A 19,936-nucleotide genomic window follows, 5' to 3' on the forward strand; every position below is an offset into this window, starting at 1 on the left:
GTATTATGAGCTCTTCAAGATATGATGGTGTCTGACCATTAAGGGCTTTGTAAGTTAGGAGAAGGATTTTAAATTCTATTCTAGATTTTACAGGAAGCCAATGCAGCGAAGCTAAAATGGGAGAAATGTGGTCTCTTTGTCTAGTTTTAGTCAGAACACGTGCAGCTGCATTCTGGACCAGCTGGAGAGTCTTTAGAGACTTGTTAGAGCAGCCTGATAATAAGGAATTGCAATAATCCAGCCTAGAAGTAACAAATGCATGAACTAGTTTTTCTGCATCTTTTAGGGACAGGATGTGATTTTTGTGATATTACGTAAGTGAAAAAAGGCAGTCCTTGAGATTTGATTTATGTGGGAGTTAAAGGACATATCCTGATCAAAGATAACTCCCAGATTCCTTACGGTGGTGCTGGAGGCCAGGGTAATGCCATCCAGAGTAGCTTTATCATTAATATATCAACTTTTGCGTGCATGGAGGATTCATCATTAACATGTACAAACTGAAATCGATCTGATAAATAGGACTTAAACCAGCTTAATGCAGTTCCTTTAATGCCAGTTAAATGCTCCAGTCTCTGTAATAGGATGTGATGATCAGTGAGGATAAATCGGTGCCTGTTGAGGGCAGGAGGTGGTTAATTTAGTCTCTAATAGTTAGAATTTTATCATTAAAGAAGCTCATAAAGTCGTTACTACTGAGAGCTATAGGAATACATGGATCAGTAGAGTTATGACTCTTTGTCAGCCAAAGTGCTGAAAAGGAACCTAGGGCAGTTTTTATTCTCTTCTATTAATGCTGAGTAACAGGCGGCTCTGGCATTACAGAGGGCCTTCCTATATGTTTTAAGACTATCTTGCCAGACTAAGCGAGAATCTTCTACTTTGGTGGAACGCCAAATCCTTTCCAATTTCCGCGATGTTTGCTTTAATTTGCAGGTTTGGGAGTTAAACCACGGAGCTAACCTCTTATGTTTTATTATCTTCCTTTTTAAGGGGGCGATGGAGTCGAGTGTTATTCGTAGTGAGCCTGCAGCACTATCAATAAGATTATCAGTTCGGGAGGAACTAAAGTTAATATAAGAGTCCTCTGTAGTATTGAGACATGGCAGTGAATTCAGTACTGATGGAACTGCTTCCTTAAATTTATCTACAACACTATCAGATAGACATCTAGTGAGGACATTTTTCTAATGGTGTATAATCCAGTAATAGGAATTCAAAAGTTATTAAAAAATGATCTGATAAAATAGGATTTTGTGGAAAAAGTATTAAATGTTCAATTTAGATGCCATAAGTCAGAACAAGGTGGAGGGTGTGGTTCAGACAGTGAGTGGGATTATTTACACACTGAGAGAAGCCAATTGAGTCTAATAATGAGATAAATGCAGCACTGAGACTGTCATTATCAACGTCCACATGAATATTAAAATCACCTACTATAATTACTTTATCTGTACTAAGGACTAAGATTGATAAAAACTCTGAGATTCAGATAATTCAGAGTACGGACCAGGAGGACGGTTCACTATAACACATAGAACTGGCTGTAAAGTTTTCCATGTTGGGTGAGAGACTTGGTTTGTCCTCCTCCACTATGAGACCGTTTCATCACACTGGGGCGGTCAGCTCTCTCTGTGAAAGTCACAACTCAGTGGAACGTCCTACCTGATCATATGAAGACCTGTAATTCTATCAACTGTCACAAACCGGCTCAATGAATGTGACAAACAGGGAAAGCAAGTCAAGTTCAGGTGCCAATTATTTGTTTTATTTAAAACTAAAACAAACATAACTATATACAAAAGGCATGAGGTGTGGAGAGTAACTGCATCAGTGGAGAATGTGGTGTGTGGATGAGTGAGATATGTATGTGCGTCTGTTGAATGCAAAAGAAAAATACCAAAAACGTGGATCCTAGGAGAGAGAGAGAGAGACAATGACTCAGAGTGGTATTTCTAGCCTTGGTGGAGGCCTTTCCAGGTGTTGTTACCCTAACAACCGTCCCTGACTGCCAGCTCCTGCATGAAGTGGCCAGGTCAAACATTACTAAAGACCAATCAGCTGTGTGGCCACTGAGTCTAGCCTGTGATGTGCTGTTGTGTGTAGCTTTGTATTTTGTGTTTTGTATGGTGTGTTTTTGTTTGTTTGTTTGTTTGTTTTTGTTGTTTTTGTTGTTTTTTTGTTTTTTGCTTTGCTTTGTACAGTTTGTTGTTGTGCTGTTGTATGTTTTGATTGTGGGGGACAATCTAACTCTGGTGCAGTGCATCTTTAATGTTTAAAACTACATACTGTCCCAATCAACAAATCAAATCAATATATCATTTAAGGTAAGAACAAGACTTTCTAATGAGTTATAATGAAGTTCAGGTCTAGAGTTGATAATGAGGCTGTGACTCCTCCTCCTCGGCCAGTGTCTGGAGGAATGTGAGTATTAATATGACTGGGAGGACTGGATTCATTTAGACTGACATGTTCTTCATGACACAGCCAGGTTTCAGTAAGACAATCAATCAATATGATGATCTGAGATTAAATCATTTACTAAAACAGCTTTAGATGACAGAGATCTAATGTTTAAGAGTCCACATTTAATTCTCCTATTTTGTTGTATAATTGCAGAGGTTGTGTTAATTTTTATTAGGTTTTTATGAATGACTCCTCTTCTGTTTACTTTAGATTTAATAGATTTAAGTGGTCGGGGGACAGACACAGTTTCTATGTGGTTTTATGGGCTTATAATATGTCTCATTGTTTGCATCAGTGAATGCAGGAGGAAGTCAGCTGTCAATCAAACAAATTATGTTTTTTATGTCTAAGTAAACTGTTTATTGTGAGTAAAGCCACAGACTGCTTCTCTGAATCTCATCTTCATGTTGTTTTCTGTGTTGTGTTTGGCTGCAGACTGTATATTGATGATCATATGAGTGATTTGGGTAGACTGAAGTCATCTGTCTGTGTTTTTCTGATCAGCTCAGCCGGGGATGGTCAACAAGCGAGCAGAGCGTGGTGAGACCCCGCTGCTGGTTGCTGTCAGCAAGGGTCATCTGCAATGTGTTCAGGTGCTGCTGGACCACGGAGCAGACCCTGACATCACCAACTACGACCGTGAGACAACACTCTATAAAGGTAACAATGAGTCATAATGAAACATCTCAGAATACTTGCTGATACAAAATATATTGAGCTCTGAACCAATCAGAGAGCAGGATTCTCAATGGTCAACATATTGCTGTAAATGTCTTACAAAGTAAAACCTAACCTCAGAAGAAATTATTTTGTTCTGGACTTGTGTTTACCGTCCCTTTAATAAACTCAGTGTGGTTTGTGTGTACCGTCCCTTTAATGACTTGTTTGTGTGTACTGTCCCTTTAATGACCTGTTTGTGTGTACCGTCCCTTTAATGACCTGTTTGTGTGTACCGTCCCTTTAATGACTTGTTTGTGTGTACCGTCCCTTTAACAACCTGTTTGTGTGTACCGTCCCTATAATGACTTGTTTGTGTGTACTGTCCCTTTAATGACTTGTTTGTGTGTACCGTCCCTTTAATGACTTGTTTGTGTGTACCGTCCCTATAATGACTTGTTTGTGTGTACCGTCCCTTTAACGACTTGTTTGTGTGTACCGTCCCTTTAATGACTTGTTTGTGTGTACCGTCCCTTTAATGACTTGTTTGTGTGTACCGTCCCTTTAACAACCTGTTTGTGTGTACCGTCCCTTTAATGACTTGTTTGTGTGTACCGTCCCTTTAACAACCTGTTTGTGTGTACCGTCCCTATAATGACTTGTTTGTGTGTACCGTCCCTTTAATGACCTGTTTGTGTGTACCGTCCCTTTAATGACTTGTTTGTGTGTACCGTCCCTTTAATGACTTGTTTGTGTGTACCGTCCCTTTAATGACTTGTTTGTGTGTACCGTCCCTTTAACAACCTGTTTGTGTGTACCGTCCCTATAATGACTTGTTTGTGTGTACCGTCCCTTTAATGACCTGTTTGTGTGTACCGTCCCTTTAATGACTTGTTTGTGTGTACCGTCCCTTTAATGACTTGTTTGTGTGTACCGTCCCTTTAATGACTTGTTTGTGTGTACCGTCCCTTTAATGACTTGTTTGTGTGTGCCGTCCCTTTAATGACTTGTTTGTGTGTGCCGTCCCTACAATGACCTGTTTGTGTGTACCGTCCCTACAATGACCTGTTTGTGTGTACCGTCCCTTTAATGACTTGTTTGTGTGTACCGTCCCTTTAATGACTTGTTTGTGTGTGCCGTCCCTACAATGACCTGTTTGTGTGTACCGTCCCTTTAATGACTTGTTTGTGTGTACCGTCCCTTTAATGACTTGTTTGTGTGTACCGTCCCTTTAATGACTTGTTTGTGTGTACCGTCCCTTTAATGACCTGTTTGTGTGTGCCGTCCCTTTAATGACTTGTTTGTGTGTGCCGTCCCTTTAATGACTTGTTTGTGTGTACCGTCCCTTTAATGACTTGTTTGTGTGTACCGTCCCTTTAATGACCTGTTTGTGTGTGCCGTCCCTTTAATGGCCTGTTTGTGTGTACCGTCTCTTTAATGACTTGTTTGTGTGTGCCGTCCCTTTAATGACTTGTTTGTGTGTGCCGTCTCTTTAATGACTTGTTTGTGTGTGCCGTCCCTTTAATGACCTGTTTGTGTGTACCGTCCCTTTAATGACTTGTTTGTGTGTACCGTCCCTTTAATGACTTGTTTGTGTGTGCCGTCCCTTTAATGACCTGTTTGTGTGTACCGTCCCTTTAATGACTTGTTTGTGTGTGCCGTCCCTTTAATGACTTGTTTGTGTGTACCGTCCCTTTAATAACCTGTTTGTGTGTACCGTCTCTTTAATGACTTGTTTGTGTGTGCCGTCCCTTTAATGACTTGTTTGTGTGTACCGTCTCTTTAATGACTTGTTTGTGTGTGCCGTCCCTTTAATGACCTGTTTGTGTGTACCGTCCCTTTAATGACTTGTTTGTGTGTACCGTCCCTTTAATGACCTGTTTGTGTGTGCCGTCCCTTTAATGGCCTGTTTGTGTGTACCGTCTCTTTAATGACTTGTTTGTGTGTGCCGTCCCTTTAATGACTTGTTTGTGTGTACCGTCTCTTTAATGACTTGTTTGTGTGTGCCGTCCCTTTAATGACCTGTTTGTGTGTACCGTCCCTTTAATGACTTGTTTGTGTGTACCGTCTCTTTAATGACCTGTTTGTGTGTACCGTCCCTTTAATGACTTGTTTGTGTGTACCGTCTCTTTAATGACTTGTTTGTGTGTACCGTCCCTTTAATGACCTGTTTGTGTGTACCGTCCCTTTAATGACTTGTTTGTGTGTACCGTCCCTTTAATGACCTGTTTGTGTGTACCGTCCCTTTAATGACTTGTTTGTGTGTGCCGTCCCTTTAATGACCTGTTTGTGTGTACCGTCCCTTTAATGACTTGTTTGTGTGTGCCGTCCCTTTAATGACCTGTTTGTGTGTACCGTCCCTTTAATGACTTGTTTGTGTGTACCGTCCCTTTAATGACTTGTTTGTGTGTACCGTCCCTTTAATGACCTGTTTGTGTGTACCGTCTCTTTAATGACTTGTTTGTGTGTGCCGTCCCTTTAATGACCTGTTTGTGTGTGCCGTCCCTTTAATAACCTGTTTGTGTGTGCCGTCCCTTTAATGACCTGTTTGTGTGTGCCGTCCCTTTAATAACCTGTTTGTGTGTGCCGTCCCTTTAATGACCTGTTTGTGTGTGCCGTCCCTTTAATAACCTGTTTGTGTGTACCGTCCCTTTAATGACCTGTTTGTGTGTACCGTCCCTTTAATGACTTGTTTGTGTGTACCGTCCCTTTAATGACTTGTTTGTGTGTGCCGTCCCTTTAACTGCAGCCTGTGAGAGGAACAGCGCTGCGCTGGTGGCGGTGCTGCTGAATCGTGGCGTGCTCGTGAACGCAGCGTGTAATCACGGCTGGACGGCGCTGCAGGAAGCCGTGTGCAGGAACAACACGGAGATCTGTGAGATGCTGCTGAAGGCCGGAGCCAAACACACACAGACCGACATGTACGGCATCACACCAATGTTCACCGCCGCTCAGAGCGGGCAGCTCGCCGCACTGCGCCTCCTCCTCAAACACGGTACGTGGACAAATGAACTCACGAACACATGAACATATAAACATATGAACACATGAACATATTTCTTCTTCATGTATATATATATATGTACAGATACACAAACTGTATAGATACACATACAGATACATGTATAGATACACATACAGATACATGTATAGATACATGTATAGATACACATACAGATACATGTATAGATACACATACAGATACATGTATAGATAAACTTACACTATAGATACATATAATTACAATTAAAATCAGTTCTCTTTCAAATCAAACATCCCTATGATATGATATGAGATATGAGTGGAAAGTTTTGTTCTTACAAGTGTATTTATTACTTTTTTTGACTCAAATGTAGCTTCTCTAGTCATGTGACGCTACTTCAGTGCACTTTAACAACAAATATTACTGGAACCACGACAGAAAATTGCAGATGAACATTAAATATCCAAGAATTCACATTGTAGACACGACTATCACTGTAACACACTGACCAGACACAGTCCAGATTAATATCAGGGTTTAACCTGGTCTTGTATTAAAAATGTCTGATGATGTCCTGTTAATATGTAATTACAAACATATTATGTCCTTTATCATAGTAAAATATATTAAATTTCATTTTTAGAACATAAGGCCTAAAAATCAATGATGCAAATTTGGATTTTTTTGTCAGATCAGATCAGTCCATTAACACTTTGCATTTCCTTTAATTCCTACTTCGAATCATACGGAGTGATTTACAGTTAAATATATTATATATATATATACAGTTATATATATATAATATATTATATATATATATAAATTAGAATTATAGCTAAAGAAACAGCTGTTACATTTGTCCCAACAAAGACTCTGACATGGCAAACTTCAGGATGTCTTAAAGTACTAAAGAATTTGTCGAATGATGATTATGACACAACAAGAAAAACAAGAATTTACCAGTTCGCTGACTTTACTGGTCAAAAACAGCTTTTCAGGTAAAACTCAGCGAACGAATGATGTCGTCGACACACAGTCACGATGTCTTGTCAGCCAGTTAGAAACCCTGATCAGGATCTGTAAACCAGCTCTAGAGTCTGGAGCCTGATTGGACAGGATGGTTCAGCCATCACACCCCTACTATGACCTCTGACCTCTGACCTCTGCAGGTGCAGACATTAACAGCCAGGCTACTGACGGAGCAACGGCTCTGTATGAAGCTACTAAAAACGGGCATGAGGACGTTGTGGAGCTCCTCCTCTCTCAGAAGGCGGACGCCAACAAACCCGGGAAGACGGGATTATTACCGCTACACATCGCTGCCCAGAGAGGAAGTGACACGTATGTTCAGCAGAGCTGCTTTTTCCTCTTTTCCAGTCAGATAAACATTTTTCTTCTAAATGCAGAAACGTACAGTTACCGGCTAAGTCCTGGTGTTTTCTGTTGCAGGATGGTTTCCATGTTGATCCGGGCAACCAGCAAGGCCAGAGTCCGTCGGACCGGCATCAGCCCGCTGCACATGGCCGCCGAGCGTAACCGTGACGACGTCCTGGAGACTCTGATTGAGGCAGGATTCGACGTCAATGCTCAGCTGTCTGAAGAGCGCTCTAAACTGTACGAGGACCGACGGAGCACGGCGCTATACTTCTCTGTCATCAACAATAACATCGATGCTGTCGGCACGCTGCTGGCGGCCGGCGCCGACCCCAACCTGGACGTGTTCCGGCCGCTGATGGTGGCGGCTCGGATCGGCTGCATCCAGACCGTCACGCTGCTGGTGGAGCACGGCGCCGACATCAATGCCTGCATCCCCACACACCCCACCACCTTCCCCGCCATCTACATGTTCTCCATGAAGTACCTGCCCATGTTCAAGTACCTGCTGGACAACGGAGGCCACGCCCTCTCCTGCTTCAACTGTGTGTATGGCAGCGGACCTCATCCGCCAATCAAAACCTCCCGATCCCCATGGGGCCGCCTCCAAGACGAAGGAGACCTGCTTCAACACAGCCCAGTGAGAGGCGTTCAGGTGCGTTACAAATGTCTGAAATGAGAGGCGTTCAGGTGCGTTACATACTGAGATTGATTAATAGTTGTGATTGATTGATTGACAGTTCTGCGAGATGATCTCCGCCCCCAGCATCTGTCGGTGGGCGGGGCCGATCATCGATGTCCTGTTGGACTACGTTGGTCATGTGACTCTCTGCTCCAGACTGGTGGAACACCTGGACAGCTTCTCTGATTGGAGCGTCATCAAAGAGAAAGCAGGTGAGTCAGTAACAGGTAGAGGTGATGTCACAGCGAAGGCAGGTAACAACTAATCACCCGCGATGTCACCAGTGATGTCACCAGTGTGTCCTACTATGATGTCACCAGTGATGTCACCAGTGATGTCACCATGTTCTGTGATGTCACAGCACACACTCTCAATCCAACCGGTCGAGACAGACGGCGTCCACCTAGAGTCCGGTTCTGCTTGACGTTTCTTCTTCCTGTTAAAGGTTTTCCTGCTGCTGCTGTAGATTAAAGAGTTTCGGTCTGGACCTGCTCTATGTAGAGTTCTATGTGGAAAGAGCTCTGAGATAACTTCTGTTATGATTTGGCGCTTTATAAATGAAATTGAATTGAACGTAATTCTTCTTCTCTTGCAGCACCTCCGCGGCCGCTGCTGCAGCTGTGTCGGCTGCAGGTCTTGCGGCTGGTTGGTCATCGGCGGCTGCAGAAGTTGCCGCTGCCCGGAGGTCTGATCCGCTTCCTGCAGCACCAGGAGGGCTCTGTGGACGTCTGCTGAAACTGCCACACGGACTGAAAACAGAGTACTGATCACTATTGATTATTGGCAGCTGATGGAGCTGCAGACATTTCTGACATAATGTTTAAAACTCACTGTGATGACTTTGATTGACAGCTGCTGGAGGCTTAATTATCTTCTGATTGCCATTAACACTCCCCACAGCAACACACGTGGATTCATCCACCGCTGAAAATAGTCCGCAACACCTGTTAGTGTGTTAAAAACCACAGCGAGCAGCTGTTTTATCACTGAGCTGTGTAAAGAGTTTTAAAGTCTTCAGTAGGAACCAATGAGATGAGAGATGAACACATTGTTGGTTTGAGTCTGTTCTGGGATTTAATAATAATAAAAACATCCGTTAATAAAACAGAGACATGAAAGAGATTAAAAGTCAAATCAACATTTTTACAGAGTTTTTGTGTTTTTAAACAGATTTAATAAATAAATGTGAAGCATTAATGTTTCCATCTCTTTAATCACATGTGTCTGTTAGTTTGATGTTATTATCTGATCCTGGTTCTCTGTTAACCAGCTGTGAGGTGTTTAAATCTTCCATCCTGTCACATGACGGCGTGATACCTTCACTGTGTCTGAGACACCATCAGTGTAATTAATATCACAGCTGATGACCTGAAACAAATAAAACATTGATGACATCATGACAACATTAGACCTCGTTACAAAATGAGCCTTTGCGTTTCTGTCTTCACTTTACAAACACCACATGACTCTTTCCTTCCTGTCGGGGAGGGAGGCCAGTCGTCTGTGCCATATTGTGCACATACAGTAAACTGGCTGGTATAAAAGTCTACAGTCTGTTCTTCACACTGCTGTATTGATCCTGGCCGTCCTGCAGCTGCATCTGTCTGTCTGTTAGAGTTACATGTAACAGTGCAGTCAGTTAACCGATTACATCTGGGATGTAAAAGGCATGAAGAGACCTGATGTATCGACTCATTTTATCCAATATAGCAACAACATAATAACCAGTTAATGTTGTTCTGAGCCAGTTTTAGTATTATTTTTATTATTTACCCAAACTAAAGCTCGTTATATCCATTGGCTCTAGACCCTGAGCCTTCAACAGGACAAGACTCTAGACAACAACATTTTCTTTGTGGGTCCTTAAGCCGAAAATATACCTTTCATGAATGCAAGTAGGCCTACACGAGGGTCCGTGTGACCTGAACCTCCTCATCGGAGCACGTGGGCTCTGTGCAGACATCTGCGTACCTCCACTTTGTCATAGTCTGTGCAACCACTACACTACAAGGGCCACCTGTGCATCTACTGTGCATGCATGCAACGCATCCTCCGAGCGGACTCCAGAGAGTAAGTAAGTAGGGTTAGGGTTAGGGTCATTTTATTTGTGTAGCACTTATCATAGACATAAGTCACAAAGTGCTTTACAAGGCATAATACGCAGCCCTCTCAAGGACCCCTGATGGTCTGCAGATCCCAGTTTGGTATTTGATAACCACATTACAAAGTGGATAAAATTAGGGATGTCACAAAAATCAATACATAGATACCAAATCAATACCAGCATTTAGAAAATGATACTAATAGCATGTTTTTAGTTATCAGTCGTATCAACGCCTCTATAACTCCGTGTTATTATTCTAATATAGCCAGAGTGTGATTGTTTAAATGCTGAAACACTCTAAGTTTCAGTCATACTGACAGAAACCAGAATGAGAGCACAGAATCACACAGTTTGTTTGTTGTTACATCACATTTCATACAGTTCCTCTGATTTGAAATGATGTTTATTGGGCTGCTTTGCTTTCTACTTGAAGGCTACAGGCTGATATTTAATGTGTAACTCTTATTCTAACGCAGCCTGTGTGCTTAAAGAAACAAACATAAAGTTTCTGTTCAGTGGTTGATGTTTCTACAAAGTTTTTAAATAAAGGAGTGTGTCCTGAATGGGATCTCTGGTTTTGGTGTCATCAGGTACTGGGAGCAGTGGAGCTTCAGTGGTTATTGTAGTATGGTGACGTCACTAGATGTGATGACTTTGAATGAACGTGATGGCGTTTTCAGTCCAAAATGGCGTCAATGCGACAGCAGCGCCATCTAGCGACGGTTGTTGTGCTTCTAGAGCAGCTGCTGCTGAGCTTCTCTGCGACACAGAAACACTTCTGACGATATACACGATACATATAAATGACTGCTGACAGTTTACTGTCATCATTGCTTTATTTTGGCAAACGAAACACAGACAGCTGAGTGGTTATAAACGCTTCAGGCTCTGTGACGTCTTTGGGCAGTTTGAGTGACGTCGTCGATGGGTGTCAGGTGACAAAACAGAGAGACGAGACTTCCCAGACCTCCGGGATTGACAGCGGATTAAAAACCAGCGAAAAGCATAACTTTGATTTGAAATAATCTGCGTGAAGGAAGGTAAGAGTTGTGAAAAACACGAGCTAACCTGCTAATAGCCGACTAACAAGCTAATTGGCTGCTAACAGGCTAACAGCCTGCTAATGCTAACATGCGAACAGGCTGCTAACAGGCTGCTAACAGGCTGCTAACGCGCGGCGGACCGTCTGTATGTTAATTAACAGCGAGAGGAAACATTAATGTCATCTGACAGTTTAACTGTCTGAAAGATAAACGGAATCTGGCAGAAACACTGAACAGGATTTCACTCGAAAGAACTGAAGACAGTTGAGGTTTAGAGCAGGAGACAGTTAAAACTGGCAAATAATGAATGGAGTCTGGCAAGTAAACATTACTAGAAAGTGTAAATAACCTCTCCAGTTAAGTGTGAATAAATACTACAGTAAAGTAAATAAACACTACAGCAATGGTTGAAGAAATACTACTGATAACTATCGATGATGTATTGATTAGTAATCTGTTATTTTCTTTAGGGCTGTAGTCAACTGGTCGATTGGTTGGTCGATATGCTCTCGTTTGACCAAATTCTCATTGGTCGACTAATCTCCGTGTTACTTTCATAAGGAGAAAAGTGCTTCAGTAACTTTCCAGGATTAATCCATTATTTCCTGCAGCGAGAGGGACAGATTAAAAAATTACCTGTGAAAACAAGGCGGGTGTATTCAAAACACCCCCTTTATTTCCACAACTTTGAACTCGCCCAACCTAAAGGAGACTGCTGGGTCCAACTGTACTCAACGTTTACTGAACGTTAACTGAACGTTTATTGAATCAGTGTTTCTCCTACAATTATTACAACAAGAACCCCGCCAGGCCAAAAAAAATTTTTAATGCCAAAAAAACGCTAAATATCCATTCACTCAGAAATCAATAGCGTTTGAGTGTGAGTCAACGTCTGTGTGCGAGCGGCAGGAAAGTGACAGTGAATATTAGCGGATCAGAGGAAAAGGTTAGCAGGTAGTTGTAAGTGTGTCAGTAAATGTACAGTAGACTAGTGTGTCAGTAAATGTACAGTAGACTAGTGTGTCAGTAAATGTACAGTAGACTAGAGTGTCAGTAAATGTACAGTACAGACTACAGTGTCAGTAAATGAACAGTAGACTAGTGTGTCAGTAAATGTACAGTAGACTAGTGTGTCAGTAAATGTACAGTAGACTAGTGTGTCAGTAAATGTACAGTACAGACTACAGTGTGTCAGTAAATGTACAGTACAGACTACAGTGTGTCAGTAAATGTGCAGTAGACTAGAGTGTCAGTAAATGAACAGTAGACTAGTGTGTCAGTAAATGTACAGTAGACTAGAGTGTCAGTAAATGTACAGTAGACTAGTGTGTCAGTAAATGAACAGTAGACTAGTGTGTCAGTAAATGTACAGTAGACTAGAGTGTCAGTAAATGTACAGTACAGACTACAGTGTCAGTAAATGAACAGTAGACTAGTGTGTCAGTAAATGTACAGTAGACTAGTGTGTCAGTAAATGTACAGTACAGACTACAGTGTGTCAGTAAATGTACAGTAGACTAGTGTGTCAGTAAATGTACAGTAGACTAGAGTGTCAGTAAATGAACAGTAGACTAGTGTGTCAGTAAATGTACAGTAGACTAGAGTGTCAGTAAATGTACAGTAGACTAGTGTGTCAGTAAATGAACAGTAGACTAGTGTGTCAGTAAATGTACAGTAGACTAGAGTGTCAGTAAATGTACAGTACAGACTACAGTGTGTCAGTAAACGTGCAGTACAGATTACAGTGTGCCAGTAAATGTACAGTACAGACTACAGTGTCAGTAAATGTGCAGTACAGACTACAGTGTGTCAGTAAATGTACAGTACAGACTACAGTGTGTCAGTAAATGTGCAGTACAGACTACAGTGTGCCAGTAAATGTACAGTACAGACTACAGTGTCAGTAAATGTGCAGTACAGACTACAGTGTGTCAGTAAATGTGCAGTACAGACTACAGTGTCAGTAAATGTACAGTACAGACTACAGTGTGTCAGTAAATGTGCAGTACAGACTACAGTGTCAGTAAATGTACAGTACAGACTACAGTGTGTCAGTTAATGTACAGTACAGACTACAGTGTGTCAGTAAATGTGCAGTACAGACTACAGTGTGTCAGTTAACGTACAGTACAGACTACAGTGTGTCAGTAAACGTGCAGTACAGATTACAGTGTGCCAGTAAATGTACAGTACAGACTACAGTGTCAGTAAATGTGCAGTACAGACTACAGTGTGTCAGTAAATGTACAGTACAGACTACAGTGTGTCAGTAAATGTGCAGTACAGACTACAGTGTGCCAGTAAATGTACAGTACAGACTACAGTGTCAGTAAATGTGCAGTACAGACTACAGTGTGTCAGTAAATGTGCAGTACAGACTACAGTGTCAGTAAATGTACAGTACAGACTACAGTGTGTCAGTTAATGTGCAGTACAGACTACAGTGTGTCAGTAAATGTGCAGTACAGACTACAGTGTGTCAGTAAATGTGCAGTACAGACTACAGTGTCAGTAAATGTACAGTACAGACTACAGTGTGTCAGTTAATGTGCAGTACAGACTACAGTGTGTCAGTTAATGTGCAGTACAGACTACAGTGTGTCAGTTAATGTGCAGTACAGACTACAGTGTGTCAGTAAATGTGCAGTACAGACTACAGTGTGTCAGTTAATGTGCAGTACAGACTACAGTGTGTCAGTTAATGTGCAGTACAGACTACAGTGTCAGTAAATGAACAGTAGACTAGTGTGTCAGTAAATGTACAGTAGACTAGTGTGTCAGTAAATGTACAGTACAGACTACAGTGTGTCAGTAAATGTACAGTAGACTAGTGTGTCAGTAAATGTACAGTAGACTAGAGTGTCAGTAAATGAACAGTAGACTAGTGTGTCAGTAAATGTACAGTAGACTAGAGTGTCAGTAAATGTACAGTAGACTAGTGTGTCAGTAAATGAACAGTAGACTAGTGTGTCAGTAAATGTACAGTAGACTAGAGTGTCAGTAAATGTACAGTACAGACTACAGTGTCAGTAAATGAACAGTAGACTAGTGTGTCAGTAAATGTACAGTAGACTAGTGTGTCAGTAAATGTACAGTACAGACTACAGTGTGTCAGTAAATGTACAGTAGACTAGTGTGTCAGTAAATGAACAGTAGACTAGTGTGTCAGTAAATGTACAGTAGACTAGAGTGTCAGTAAATGTACAGTACAGACTACAGTGTCAGTAAATGAACAGTAGACTAGTGTGTCAGTAAATGTACAGTAGACTAGTGTGTCAGTAAATGTACAGTACAGACTACAGTGTGTCAGTAAATGTACAGTACAGACTACAGTGTGTCAGTAAATGTGCAGTACAGACTACAGTGTCAGTAAATGTACAATACAGACTACAGTGCCAGTAAATGTACAGTAGACTAGTGTGTCAGTAAATGTACAGTAGACTAGTGTGTCAGTAAATGTGCAGTACAGACTACAGTGTGTCAGTAAATGTACAGTAGACTAGTGTGTCAGTAAATGTTCAGTACAGACTACAGTGTGTCAGTAAATGTACAGTAGACTAGTGTGTCAGTAAATGTACAGTAGACTAGTGTGTCAGTAAATGTACAGTACAGACTACAGTGTGTCAGTAAATGTACAGTAGACTAGTGTGTCAGTAAATGTACAGTACAGACTACAGTGTGTCAGTAAATGTACAGTACAGACTACAGTGTGTCAGTAAATGTGCAGTACAGACTACAGTGTGTCAGTAAATGTGCAGTACAGACTACAGTGTGTCAGTAAATGTGTAGTACAGACTACAGTGTCAGTAAATGTACAATACAGACTACAGTGTCAGTAAATGTACAGTACAGACTACAGTGTGTCAGTAAATGTACAGAACAGACTACAGTGTCAGTAAATGTACAGTACAGACTACAGTGTGTCAGTAAATGTGCAGTACAGACTACAGTGTCAGTAAATGTACAGTACAGACTACAGTGTGTCAGTTAATGTACAGTACAGACTACAGTGTGTCAGTAAATGTGCAGTACAGACTACAGTGTGTCAGTTAACGTACAGTACAGACTACAGTGTGTCAGTAAACGTGCAGTACAGATTACAGTGTGCCAGTAAATGTACAGTACAGACTACAGTGTCAGTAAATGTGCAGTACAGACTACAGTGTGTCAGTAAATGTACAGTACAGACTACAGTGTGTCAGTAAATGTGCAGTACAGACTACAGTGTGCCAGTAAATGTACAGTACAGACTACAGTGTCAGTAAATGTGCAGTACAGACTACAGTGTGTCAGTAAATGTGCAGTACAGACTACAGTGTCAGTAAATGTACAGTACAGACTACAGTGTGTCAGTAAATGTGCAGTACAGACTACAGTGTCAGTAAATGTACAGTACAGACTACAGTGTGTCAGTTAATGTACAGTACAGACTACAGTGTGTCAGTAAATGTGCAGTACAGACTACAGTGTGTCAGTTAACGTACAGTACAGACTACAGTGTGTCAGTAAACGTGCAGTACAGATTACAGTGTGCCAGTAAATGTACAGTACAGACTACAGTGTCAGTAAATGTGCAGTACAGACTACAGTGTGTCAGTAAATGTACAGTACAGACTACAGTGTGTCAGTAAATGTGCAGTACAGACTACAGTGTGCCAGTAAATGTACAGTACAGACTACAGTGTCAGTAAATGTGCAGTACAGACTACAGTGTGTCAGTAAATGTGCAGTACAGACTACAGTGTCAGTAAATGTACAGTACAGACTACAGTGTGTCAGTTAATGTGCAGTACAGACTACAGTGTGTCAGTAAATGTGCAGTACAGACTACAGTGTGTCAGTTAATGTGCAGTACAGACTACAGTGTGTCAGTTAATGTGCAGTACAGACTACAGTGTGTCAGTTAATGTACAGTACAGACTACAGTGTGTCAGTAAATGTGCAGTACAGACTACAGTGTGTCAGTAAATGTGCAGTACAGACTACAGTGTCAGTAAATGTACAGTACAGACTACAGTGTGTCAGTTAATGTGCAGTACAGACTACAGTGTGTCAGTTAATGTGCAGTACAGACTACAGTGTGTCAGTTAATGTGCAGTACAGACTACAGTGTGTCAGTAAATGTGCAGTACAGACTACAGTGTGTCAGTTAATGTGCAGTACAGACTACAGTGTGTCAGTTAATGTACAGTACAGACTACAGTGTGTCAGTAAATGTGCAGTACAGACTACAGTGTGTCAGTAAATGTGCAGTACAGACTACAGTGTCAGTAAATGTACAATACAGACTACAGTGTGTCAGTAAATGTACAGTAGACTAGTGTGTCGGTAAATGAACAGTAGACTAGTGTGTCAGTAAATGTACAGTACAGACTACAGTGTCAGTAAATGAACAGTAGACTAGTGTGTCAGTAAATGTACAGTAGACTAGTGTGTCAGTAAATGTACAGTACAGACTACAGTGTGTCAGTAAATGTGCAGTACAGACTACAGTGTCAGTAAATGTACAATACAGACTACAGTGCCAGTAAATGTACAGTAGACTAGTGTGTCAGTAAATGTACAGTAGACTAGTGTGTCAGTAGATGTGCAGTACAGACTACAGTGTGTCAGTAAATGTACAGTAGACTAGTGTGTCAGTAAATGTTCAGTACAGACTACAGTGTGTCAGTAAATGTACAGTAGACTAGTGTGTCAGTAAATGTACAGTAGACTAGTGTGTCAGTAAATGTACAGTACAGACTACAGTGTGTCAGTAAATGTACAGTACAGACTACAGTGTGTCAGTAAATGTACAGAACAGACTACAGTGTCAGTAAATGTACAGTACAGACTACAGTGTGTCAGTAAATGTGCAGTACAGACTACAGTGTCAGTAAATGTACAGTACAGACTACAGTGTGTCAGTTAATGTACAGTACAGACTACAGTGTCAGTAAATGTGCAGTACAGACTACAGTGTGTCAGTAAATGTACAGTACAGACTACAGTGTGTCAGTAAATGTACAGTACAGACTACAGTGTGTCAGTAAATGTGCAGTACAGACTACAGTGTGCCAGTAAATGTACAGTACAGACTACAGTGTCAGTAAATGTGCAGTACAGACTACAGTGTGTCAGTAAATGTGCAGTACAGACTACAGTGTGTCAGTTAATGTGCAGTACAGACTACAGTGTCAGTAAATGTACAGTACAGACTACAGTGTGTCAGTTAATGTGCAGTACAGACTACAGTGTGTCAGTAAATGTGCAGTACAGACTACAGTGTGTCAGTTAATGTGCAGTACAGACTACAGTGTGTCAGTTAATGTACAGTACAGACTACAGTGTGTCAGTAAATGTGCAGTACAGACTACAGTGTGTCAGTAAATGTGCAGTACAGACTACAGTGTCAGTAAATGTACAGTACAGACTACAGTGTGTCAGTTAATGTGCAGTACAGACTACAGTGTGTCAGTTAATGTGCAGTACAGACTACAGTGTGTCAGTAAACGTGCAGTACAGACTACAGTGTGTCAGTTAATGTGCAGTACAGACTACAGTGTGTCAGTTAATGTACAGTACAGACTACAGTGTGTCAGTAAATGTGCAGTACAGACTACAGTGTCAGTAAATGTGCAGTACAGACTACAGTGTGTCAGTTAATGTGCAGTACAGACTACAGTGTATCAGTTAATGTGCAGTACAGACTACAGTGTGTCAGTTAATGTGCAGTACAGACTACAGTGTGTCAGTTAATAAATGCTGCAGCTCCTCAAGACCAAGAAAAATTCGTCTGTTGTTTCTCCAACTGCTGGAACAGTGAAGGGTGTTAGCTCTAAAGTTAGCAACAATGGGTTAGCCTAACCTGACAACGCTAAACATAGAAATTTGTGGCTGCTCAGTTCAGTTACACAGTATGGAGGATGTATTGATGACTTATTTACTATTAATCTGTTTTTCTGGCAGTATGGAGGATGATGAACTTCCGTCAGAGGATGGGCTGGGTGGGCGTGGCTCTCTACCTGCTACTCAGCGTGCTGTTGGTGTACTACGTGTTTGAGGTTCAGCGGTTCAGTTTGGAACACGTGCAGAGAGGTGCAACCAGCCCGTCAGCTCCACCCCCCGCCGTCAGCTGGAGTCAGGGCATTGGCACCCGCTTGCCACCACTTCCTGCTTGGATGTGGGCGTCGGTCTTCCTGCTGCCATACTTGCAGCTCTTCCTCTTCCTGTTCTCCTGCACAAGGGCGGACCCTCGCGCCGTCGGTTACTGTGTCCTACCTGTCTGCCTTGCCCTGCTCTGCAGCCGCCGCCACGCCGTTGGCAAGCCGTCCAATCACAGCGGCTCACCACTTATAGACACATAGAGGGGCGGGGCCAATGCAGGACGTCACCAGAAGACTAAGTGAACAGTTTGTCGGTTGTGATGTCACTTCCCTGTGTGCCTTTTGACAGACGTAAACCCACCGCTCCGCCTGATAAGGACCTGTGTCGAACTGCCCTGAGCGTGGACTGTCGGGATCAACAAATACAAACCTTTTTGTAAAAACACACAGAGAATCCTGTGCTGTGATTGGCTGGAGGGTAGCTGTGTGTCTAACTGAAGCACCAGTACTGTTGCTATGGTAACCGGCAGATAAACTTATGACCAAGCCAATCAGAGAGCAGTATTCTCTGTGACTGTGGTACTTAATTTGCTACTTTTCTGTGTTTAATATCATGAGTCACATAACATACACTGGTTACCATGACAACTTTATTATGTCAATAAAATGAAAGAAAAAACAATGTGTTTTACACTTTAAGATTGTAATTCTTTTAGAAAATGAAAGTTTTATTTTACAGAAGTGATGTGGAGACCTCACCTGTCCCCACCTGACCTCCCCTGTCCCCACCTGACCTCACCTGTCCCCTCCTGACCTCACCTGTCCCCTCCTGACCTCACCTGTCCCCTCCTGTTTATACCTGACCTCACCTGTCCCCACCTGACCTCACCTGTCCCCACCTGACCTCACCTGTCCCCTCCTGTTTATACCTGACCTCACCTGTCCCCTCCTGACCTCACTTGTTTATACCTGACCTCACCTGTCCCCTCCTGACCTCACTTGTTTATACCTGACCTCACCTGTCCCCACCTGACCTCACCTGTCCCCACCTGACCTCACCTGTCTGTGTCAGACTGTTACAGACATTTAAAAAGCAGGTTTTATTTTTAGTCTTTACCTGAAGCAACATGTCAGACACAAGCTGCTTTATGTACTTTCTACTGAATTCAGGATCGATATCCTGACTGATGCCAGGTAATCAGTCCTCAGGTATTGCTGATATCGTCAAATATTCAGGTGTCCTCAGATATTTCAGATGTTTCGGGTGTCTTCAGATGTTTCAGGTGTCCTCAGATATTTCAGGTGTCCTCAGGTATTTCAGGTGTCCTCAGATGTTTCGGGTGTCCTCAGATGTTTCAGGTGTCCTCAGATGTTTCAGGTGTCCTCAGATGTTTCGGGTGTCCTCAGGTATTTCAGGTGTTTCAGGTGTCCTCAGGTATTTCAGGTGTTTCAGGTGTCCTCAGGTATTTCAGGTGTTTCAGGTGTCCTCAGGTATTTCAGGTGTTTCAGGTGTCCTCAGGTATTTCAGGTGTTTCAGGTGTC

At 42.1% G+C, this 19,936-nt stretch overlaps 2 protein-coding genes across 2 annotated transcripts in view; both read left to right on the forward strand.

Annotated features, from left to right (window-relative positions):
• Positions 1 to 9,355, forward strand: part of LOC122965401 (ankyrin repeat and SOCS box protein 2-like) — an 11,989-nt gene extending 2,634 nt beyond the window's left edge. The window contains exons 5-10 of the mRNA XM_044329474.1: positions 2,971 to 3,126; positions 5,873 to 6,118; positions 7,276 to 7,447; positions 7,556 to 8,135; positions 8,221 to 8,374; positions 8,758 to 9,355. Of these exons, the coding sequence (XP_044185409.1) occupies positions 2,971 to 3,126; positions 5,873 to 6,118; positions 7,276 to 7,447; positions 7,556 to 8,135; positions 8,221 to 8,374; positions 8,758 to 8,897 (1,448 nt within the window). The 3' untranslated portion in view covers positions 8,898 to 9,355. The remainder of the gene's footprint in view (positions 1 to 2,970; positions 3,127 to 5,872; positions 6,119 to 7,275; positions 7,448 to 7,555; positions 8,136 to 8,220; positions 8,375 to 8,757) is intronic.
• A 1,640-nt stretch (positions 9,356 to 10,995) lies between these two features.
• Positions 10,996 to 19,076, forward strand: tmem251 (transmembrane protein 251). Its single transcript, XM_044376836.1, has 2 exons — positions 10,996 to 11,306; positions 18,258 to 19,076. The coding sequence occupies exon 2, from the start codon at positions 18,266 to 18,268 to the stop codon at positions 18,653 to 18,655; it is 390 nt and encodes a 129-aa protein (XP_044232771.1). The 5' UTR covers positions 10,996 to 11,306; positions 18,258 to 18,265; the 3' UTR covers positions 18,656 to 19,076.
• Positions 19,077 to 19,936: the final 860 nt, after the last annotated feature.

Source organism: Thunnus albacares, chromosome 16, assembly GCF_914725855.1.
Source record: "Thunnus albacares chromosome 16, fThuAlb1.1, whole genome shotgun sequence".
Lineage (NCBI taxonomy): Eukaryota > Metazoa > Chordata > Actinopteri > Scombriformes > Scombridae > Thunnus > Thunnus albacares.